This window comes from Gadus morhua, chromosome 8, assembly GCF_902167405.1.
Source record: "Gadus morhua chromosome 8, gadMor3.0, whole genome shotgun sequence".
Lineage (NCBI taxonomy): Eukaryota > Metazoa > Chordata > Actinopteri > Gadiformes > Gadidae > Gadus > Gadus morhua.
In genome coordinates this window covers 18,639,302-18,648,125 of record NC_044055.1, presented here as the reverse complement: position 1 = coordinate 18,648,125, position 8,824 = coordinate 18,639,302, and the positions used below count along the sequence as shown (strand labels likewise).

Genomic DNA, 8,824 nt, shown 5'->3' with positions numbered 1-8,824 from the left:
TGAATTTTAGTAAAAACAGTTTCTTGGGCCATTTAATTTGATAACCGGATCATACCATTCCAAATGAGAGTCCAGCTTAAAAGAACAAAATAGTACAGAATAATTACGAGAAGTGAGTAACCTCCCTACAGAAATAAGCACAGCACACAAAAGTTACATAAAATGTTTTTGTATTAAATGTCTTTGAAACCTGATCGGTGAATGATAAAGAATTTCTCCCCCCCCTCCCAAGAAATAAATTCACAATAAAAGGTCAAAATGTCACATTATTGAAAATAAAAACGTTAAAACACAGACATGGCTTGCCATACAGTGAATCAAAAAACGTCATGTGGTTGTCGAGGGTTCATACTTTGTGGCCCACTAATACCACCAGAAGAACAAAAAGGCCAGATCTGAAGCATTCGGCCTGTTGTTGAGCTGAATGTCCCAACCGCCACAGAACCTTAAAACAAGGGGGAGAAAATAAACAGGGAAGAGGCTCTGTTCACTTTGACTCCCGATTGGGAATCGAACAAACACTAATGTTATCTGAAAAACAGGAGAAATGCGGATAAGGGTTCTATGATTGCCATTAAGACGCACTGCAGAAGTACACGGGCTCATCTGTTGGCACAGTCACAGGAATATTGTTTTATAGGAAGGCACTTAACATGGGAGCCCTGTTTCTCCCCATGCCGCCACAACACTGCACTACAAAAGGTCCACGTTCCGCACTGCACACCCAGGAAAACCGTCAGCTAAGTGCAAGTTCAGTTAGTAGAAGAAGTCCACTTTCACCATACCAGGAAGAGGGGTTAGGGGTGTGGGGGTATATAGGCTATCTGTAACGCCACATACTGTTGATCCTCTGTAGCACGGTTTCTTAAGGTGGTGGCGGAGGCCTGATGTCTCATGATTCATACTTGGATGTTTTGGTTCCAGAGACTAAATGCAAGGCTTGACTGGTGCTTGTTTGCTTGATAGTCTTATGAGCATATCCAAACAGCCCCATTTCTGTAGTTTTAGGGCGTATGAACCATGTAAGCCCAAAGTAAGATGCACCCCCACCCCGCCCAATAATGACCAACCCCAGTTCTGCCAGAGTAGGTGGGAAGAAAATCCCATCTCTGTACAAATGGTTCCACCCAAGAAGACTTAACAGTTCTACTCAAAGATCAAAATCAAAAAACATCACTGTCCATAAACAAAACATTAAGCGTTTCTCCTAGGTTCACAAGACATTCCCATTGAGGCACATTTCCAGAGAAGTGTCATATACAAAGCTATAAAAATCGTTAACATTCAAGTACTTTGTCATGTAAACACTTTCCAGACTATTTACATAATCATTTTGCTGCTGCCGTCAATTTTCTTTTGTGTGCAATAAGACAACAGTGTAAAAGAAAAAATACTCGCGAAGCCTGCGACCAGAAAACACATCATGGGTTATCAAGAAGTTGTGAACTAGGGTTCGACAGAGGCCTACGCTTTAACAACACAGATGGCTACCGACAGTGTCCTTTTAGAGCAACACACAAGAGCAGCACTGGTCGCTGCCGCTGGGAACAGTGGAATAGTTCATCTGTCGGACGATCTCTGCAAACAGCTCATCGACGGATCCTTTATTTTTGGCAGAAGTTTCCATAAACGGGCAATTCCACTCCTGAGCCAGCGCCTTCCCCTCCCCGGAAGAGACCTCTCGCTCGCCTTCCAAGTCTACCTTGTTTCCGACCAAGATCATCGGCACACGCTCGTATCTCTTGACGCGGATGATCTGATCCCTCATCGGCTTGATGTCTTGGAAACTCTGTTGGTTCACCAGGCTGTAGACCAAAATAAAACCCTGCCCGTTTTTGATGTAGAGATCTCGCATGGAGGCGAACTGCTCGGTCCCCGCAGTGTCCAGGATTTCCAAGACCGACGGAGACGAGTCGACTTCTATCTCCTTTCTGTAGAAATCCTCTATCGTGGGATCGTATTTCTCGATGAAGGACCCCGTCACAAATTGGACAGTCAATGCAGATTTACCGACTCCACCCGATCCCAAAACAACCACTTTATACTCCCTCATGGCTGGTCGGAAATAAGGCACCTCCTTTCCACGAATCCTTTTTCCCACCCGCTGGCCGCCCCTATGTTGTCGAACCGAGCAGGACGGGAAACCAGCCCTGGCGCTCGGATACCAACGCGGTCTGTCGCCGGTCGAGCTCGCGGGGGTACGGTGTATCGCCCAAAGACCACAAATGGCGAGAAGAAGGGCCGTTCCTTAATATAAGCGGCGGAAATCGACGCACATTTGATTGCCTATATTGTGCAACGGTGCTGAAAAAGCGTGATCACTTCTCCCTTCTTGCTCGGCGTTTCCTGCCCACATTTTCAGCGCAAGGCAACTCGCGTCAGAAGCCAGCGCATAGTTCCGCTTTCTTAAAGGCGTAGTCATCCGAAACCTGCAGTAAGAAGTCGCCCAGTCAGTGGATTTATGGGAAAAGATAGTGCGCATGCTTGTCCACGGCGATCTGACCTGTTTGACATTACTGATTACTGTGAGAAGAAATCCCTATGAATCAACTGAGTGGCCTCAAGATGTCGCTACCATTCATTTGAATGAATGCAACTGACTGGCTGACCAATTTGGAAGTTGTTAAATACATTAAATAACTATGTCTATTTTACAACTGAACGTTTCCAAAAACTTCCAAATGTAAACTAATGGTATGCAATATATCAAATAATGATGCAGTCATGATGGATCTCCATCATGACTGCAGTGCATATGCATTAGCATGACCTATAATATAATAGGCTATTGGACTAGCCTGGACATATCTTACCATACAATATCGCTGTAATGCAATCATCCAGTTGGTTGAGAAATCAGAAATTGTATGAAATATAACAATCAATTGGGGAGGTGTAATCATAAAACATTGAATGTTATCAAAGTCTATTTTACAACTTAACAAATCCCCAAACTTCCATCATGACTGCAGATTAGGTCTTACAGGCTGCCCTATAATATATGACCGCCTATAGCCTGCATGTATATAATACAATATTCCAATAAGGCAATCATCCAGTTGGTTGGGAAAGGGGAGTTATCAGCCTATGGCTGTACTAGTTCAAACATGAAAACATAATTTCCATGTCTTATAGTTATAGATACTTAATAATTGGTTACACTATAACCAACAGCAACAACACAGAACAAAATACATATGTATCTTGAGTGCACTTTAAACCATCCATTTTCTAATATCAGTGCAGATGTACTATTATAATCAATGGGACGATTCCTACGCTCATGTTACTACATTACGCAACAGTGGTTCATTTCCCTCAGGGTTTATTTCTTCAATCAGTAAAACTGTTTGGGATTAAAAACAGACAAACACACACCACATAAATACATTCATATTGCAATAAAACAGACGAGCAACTAGGGTTGCATGAGCAAATCCAATTTTTTATTTTATTCATTTTTTTTTAAATCCATACAGCAAGAGTCAATCATGGCAACAATAAAATGTGCATAAACAAACCTGGACACAAAATAGTACAACATTGTGTGGCAACTATTAGCAGGTATGTAAGTGGTATTCGCACCTACGAGTAAAAAGCGGTCAAAGCGTGCATCCCAGCAGGGAAGAAAACCTTTCGTTTAAGACAACAGCGGGACGTCTGCCCAAACTGCTCGGCCCGGTTCGAAAAAAAACAAAACATAAGAAATAAAACAAAATAAAATGATGCTTTGGTTCTGGAGCAACTTTACAGTGACCTCAGGTTGAAAAGGTGTTTTTGTATTTGCCCTTGACTGCAGAGACAGTTACATTCATTTTGAAGAAAACTTCATTGCCAAAGTGTGTTTACGGTGGTGAGCCTTCACCTGCTGAGCGCACAGCTATGATTGGAGGAATATATTCCTGTAAGTCAACGTTGGGTGTTAACATATGGCTGAGATAAAGCAAAGATATACCAGGGGTGTATGGGTGCTGCCAATACTGAATCACCTTCTGAATAATATGGCTGGTTGAAATAAAATAAAAACTTGTTTATAACACGAGTAACATGACTTGTTTTTATTGAAAGTATTATTCTTTCTTTTTTTTACGCCAACAGTGGATGACCTCGACTGTTAGTGTATCAAAAATACGCTAATGTGTTTAATGTCATCTGAGTGTGTTAACTTTCCTTACTTATCTATGGTACGGTTTATTTTGTTCTGTATAGGTGTGTAGTTTCACATGCAGTCAAACCCCGGAAAATACTAGAAATAACCAATCTGGATAGTGTGCTGTCTCAACTGTATATACTATAAGTCCAACACAATGGTTTGCTTGGACATCGTTGGGTGTATGTGTTCCTAAGAGGAGTGCGTGACACACCCCGCCTCCCAACAACAATCCCTGGCAATGCAAGCCGACTAACCAAATAAGCTATAAAAGCGTTGCTTTCTCTCAATGCGTTTGGCCAAGAAACTAGTGCCCTTCTTTGCAAGCGTTTGTTTTTTCTTTTTTTTTTTAGCTGGTCTTCTAATTTAACAATTTTAAATTAATCTAACAAAATTCCTTATAATTATAGATCTTTTTTTTATTATTCAAAATAATATCTCAGTATGATACATGTTCTTCTCTGTTCATTTGACTATATACAGAAGTGCAAAAAGTCAACCTTCGCCACCCTTAGGTGATGAACTCATCAGCTGCAGCATATCTGACTTCACCCGTCTGGCTAAAGTCTTTCTCTCACTCCTAAAGTTCCCTCTCCACAAGACACACACACTAAGACCCGTCCATCTCACTGTTCGCTTTGACCTGACATTCAGGGCAAACTTAAGAAATATTTAAACAATATTACGTGTCTCTTTTTGTTTGAAATGGATACAGTAGAAAATAATCTTAGTCTAAAACATGGAAAAACAAAACTATATCTCAATACAATATAATCTTCAAACACCACCTTGACGTGTCGCGAGTCAGATTAAAATGTCGCTTGGTTAAACGTATACGTTTTTTGCGTTGCCGCACGTTTGCAGCAAATTAATTGATTTCATTCCTTGTAAAAAACTCTTTCATCAATTATCTATTAATAGACAATGTAACACAAACGAAACAAAAAACACATCCAGCTATATGAAATTATATGGTTTGAAAAAAGTTATGAATGTCATACTATCTCAAAAATCTACAACTGCTATACCAATGTTGTCAAGTAATATATAGTAAGGCAAAAAAAAGGAAAATCTACAACTACATACCTCAAATAGATTCAAATTCTTAAGTAGTACGTAACACATAAAATCAATGCAAAAATTTTAAGAGAGATTAATTGTTACCTTTACATAGCGGGAAAACAAGGGAGAAGAAAAAGAGAGATCTTTAGCGGCACATGGACTATAAAAGGTCATTGGTGTTCGTTACCTGCACTGTGATTGGAGGTACATTGGACACGAACCACACATGTTAATCTAAGGCTTCGTTAGGTACAATACAATCGTTGAAGACACAAACACACACCTCTGGGGGAAAATGGAAAGAGCCCGTATTCGGCTCATTCGAATGATAAGATAATCATGTTTTCTCGCTAATAGTTTTAAAATATCTTAGAACATGCGTCAGTAACTCTTATGAATATGATTGAGAAAAAATATATAGTACAACTGTGCTTTGGTTTTTATAGTATGATGATGAATCGGTGAATGAAAACACGTTAGGAGTAGTTTCTATCCATAGAAAGACCGGTCAAATTGATGAGGTCTCATCATGCCATCACACGTATGAATTAGTCAATCTCTGCTGTGTAATTGAATCGAGGGTGAGCTGTGATCCTTTAAGTGCACTGGTATTTGAAGTGACCTATCAGAGGGTTTGTTTTTACATCATGTGATCAACGTGTTGGACCAGTGCTGCTCACAGACACAGTATTAAAGTCCCTCTTCTTTAAAATGGGTAGGGTGGGGTGGGGGGTAACACCTTCAGCTCAACTCCATCGCAGCACCAGGCTTCAGAGTCCCAGTGTCCCAACTGACAAACACACGACGTGATAAAACCCCAAGGCAAAAACAGGCAAGAAACGAGTACCGGAGGGAGAAATGAAGAAAAGATGGGAGAAAATCGTCGGAAAAAAACCCAAAAGAAACTGAATCATGAATGAAAAACAACTAAACTCGTCAGGAGGACCAATTTCCCTGAACCCCACTAAACTACGCATCAGGCAAAAAAAAAGAGACACAAACATAATTAATTGATGCTGCAACACTGGAAAAAAAATAAAACATATTGCAAACGTACAATGCGCATACCTTCGGTAAAACCTAATAACACTGCTGTGAGAACACTCTGTAGGAACTAGCTGTATGGGGGGGTGGTGGGGGGGGTTGATGGCACGGGACACAAGGAGGAGTAGCAAGCCTGGCTGTGCTTTCAAAGTACACGTGTGTTGGTTTACCCAGAACATTCGTATGTCCAAGACCCTCATTTCTAGTCTAGTTCCACTAGTCGCCACCAAAAGGAAACACAAATACAAACCAAACTGCGCATGCTGAACAGGATTTGGCGAATAAAAAACGTTTTTTGGTGCCTTTCCTTTTTTTTTTTTATATTCAAGGTGCATGTTGGCATTTATTTTTGTAAATTATATGTTTATGGCTATTGTTTAGAAAATCGTGAAATAAAAAAAAAAGTGGAGACAAAATCGTTCTCATCTACAAACGTACCAGCATTGTCTACCCAAATCTAAACGCAAACCTCGCTCTTTTCCTGCTATTGGTGCAGTAAAAGACTATGAGCACAATGGGAATCCATACTCATAATAAGAATAACCAAAACGTCAATTTGAGTGCTCCAAATTTGCCGGAGACAGAGGTGTAATGTGTAAAATAAAATAAAAAAAAGAGGATGAGCCCTCTGTGATATAAGACACACTGACGCCCACCTCCCCCCCCGCGTTTCACCAAAATGTCTTCTGCTGTGTAGGCAACAGGGTAAATCTCCCAGCCAATGAGGAGGAGGTTGTTGGTTGGTTGGTGGCGTCCACACCTCTTGATACTGATATGTGGGGCATTGGTGGCGCCGGGACCAAGTGGGTTGCACCCAAGATAGATGACATGCGTTACTACGACGACCATCGTCCTTGAGGGTGGGGGTGGGGGGGTTTGGGGTTGGGGAGAGGGAGGTAGGAGAGGGGGGGGTCGCTCTCGGAGACAGCACCTTTGCTCCTCTCCCGGCACTGGACATTCCCGAATGTTATGTACATAAAGGCTGAACTAGTTTGGCGTGGACGGCACCAGCACACATTCATTTGATCTGCGGGGAAATATGGGAGAGAGAAGGGGGTGGTAGAGACAAAAAGAAAATAATGATGAAAAAAATGATGAAAAAGAGTCATCTCTATAATGTTAAACATGCACCATGTAAGCTCTGCATTAGCAGCCTCTAGTGGACTGAGTTGGAGCTGCAGATATAACTATGTGATTTTCACACTAAGACTGCAGTAGTAAGGCGCCATAGGGCAGGTTTAAATGTTATTCCTGGTTTCAATCATTTCTCTTTTCTCCAATACAAATAATGTCTCCTATAATAATGCTAAGAAATAGTATTGGCGTAGCGCAAACACAATTTCATTCAGTGACAGGCATTTTCTTCTGTGGAACGCACTGAGAGAGACAGAGAGGGAGATCAGGAGACGGACAAATACAGACAAACAGAGACGAGCGAGAGACACAGAGAGAGAGAGAGAGGGGGATATGATTGGAAGTGGAACTCACTGTTCTTGAGAGGAACTACATTTGAGTCAAGTACTTGTGACTACTCAGATGATCTGCAGATATTATTGGAATCTGGGGAACAAGAGACAGAACAGAGATCCCGTGAACATTTCGACATGCAACCCATTGTTTCCTGGATGTAGGCCAACCAAAATGTTAAGCATCAATCATGTTTTTTAAGAAACACTTCCCACACACGGTAAAAGCTTGTTTGTTGCTGAAAAAAAAAAAGACAAAGCTAAAGGCCGACTTGGCTAACGCTTGGCCACAGTTGACTCAGGCAGGTTATTCGGGTGGTGTTACTATATGTAAAAAGTCGACATTCTCTTCCAGAAGGGTGGTAGTGAGGTAGGACGACGTTGTCAGTAAGGTAGTGTTTGACATGCAAATCCAAGTTTCCCCCCAGCCTTGTTGACCTGCACGCCTCAATACATACTAACACCAAACCAGCTCAGAGACCGGTCACCAATAACCATCACAAACATCCCCAGCCCGAATGCATACTGTATATTGATGAAACCTTCTGAATGGAGTCTGCTCTACACACAATTCGTAGACTTTAAAACTGGTTGCAATGGTGCAAATGTTCTCTACCCTGGCGGATAAGAACATTGGACTTTAAGTAATGCATTGAAATTGTTGTTTGTCCGTATTTTGCCTGAAGAACTGGTAAAGCTGGGCTATGCTACGTGCTGGAGGCAGCAGCGCAAAAAGAAGCCCAAATGTAGAAAAACAAAATTAAAAAAAACAAAAAAAACAATACATAAAAAGCCAAGCACCACATGGCACAGGTAGCAATTGTTGCACATACTGTGCAGAACCAGTTCTGAAAATGTTGTAGAAAATACAAAGCAAACTACCTCATACATACCAATTGCATGTATTCGTTGGTAGTCAACTTTGATAAGGAAGAGTCCTCAAAATGGAAAAGGACAAAAAAATGAGTTAATTTGAGGACAAACATTCAATAGAATACGGTGTGTGCCTTTCCACAATTACAGATACACAAAGCTATCCATCATAACATTATTGTTTTAATTAATCATACTGTTTATTCATCAAAACAATGGTTATTGAATT

The 8,824-nt window shown here is 41.1% G+C and overlaps 2 protein-coding genes across 20 annotated transcripts in view; both read right to left on the bottom strand.

Moving 5' to 3' along the window:
- Positions 1–2,376, bottom strand: LOC115548866 (ras-related protein Rap-2b). Its single transcript, XM_030363759.1, has one exon. The coding sequence runs from the start codon at positions 2,051–2,053 to the stop codon at positions 1,505–1,507; it is 549 nt and encodes a 182-aa protein (XP_030219619.1). The 5' UTR covers positions 2,054–2,376; the 3' UTR covers positions 1–1,504.
- Positions 2,377–3,419: 1,043 nt separating this feature from the next.
- The window catches only part of mbnl1 (muscleblind-like splicing regulator 1), a 49,560-nt gene continuing 44,155 nt past the window's right edge, over positions 3,420–8,824 (bottom strand). For 11 of the 19 annotated variants that reach the window (XM_030363750.1, XM_030363747.1, XM_030363745.1 and 8 more), the window contains 3 exons: positions 8,616–8,660; positions 7,745–7,816; positions 3,420–7,283 (listed from right to left, as the gene is read on the bottom strand). In XM_030363750.1, the coding sequence (XP_030219610.1) occupies positions 7,760–7,816; positions 8,616–8,660 (102 nt within the window). In that variant the 3' untranslated portion in view covers positions 3,420–7,283; positions 7,745–7,759. Of the gene's footprint in view, positions 7,284–7,744; positions 7,817–8,604; positions 8,661–8,824 lie in introns of those variants that run through there. The other 8 variants (XR_003977663.1, XM_030363754.1, XM_030363757.1 and 5 more) reach the window with 5 other exon arrangements.

What these genes read in the sequence shown, in the direction of transcription:
- LOC115548866 (XM_030363759.1), bottom strand. Translation starts at nt 2,053, where the DNA reads ATGAGGGAGTATAAAGTGGTTGTTTTGGGATCGGGTGGAGTCGGTAAA.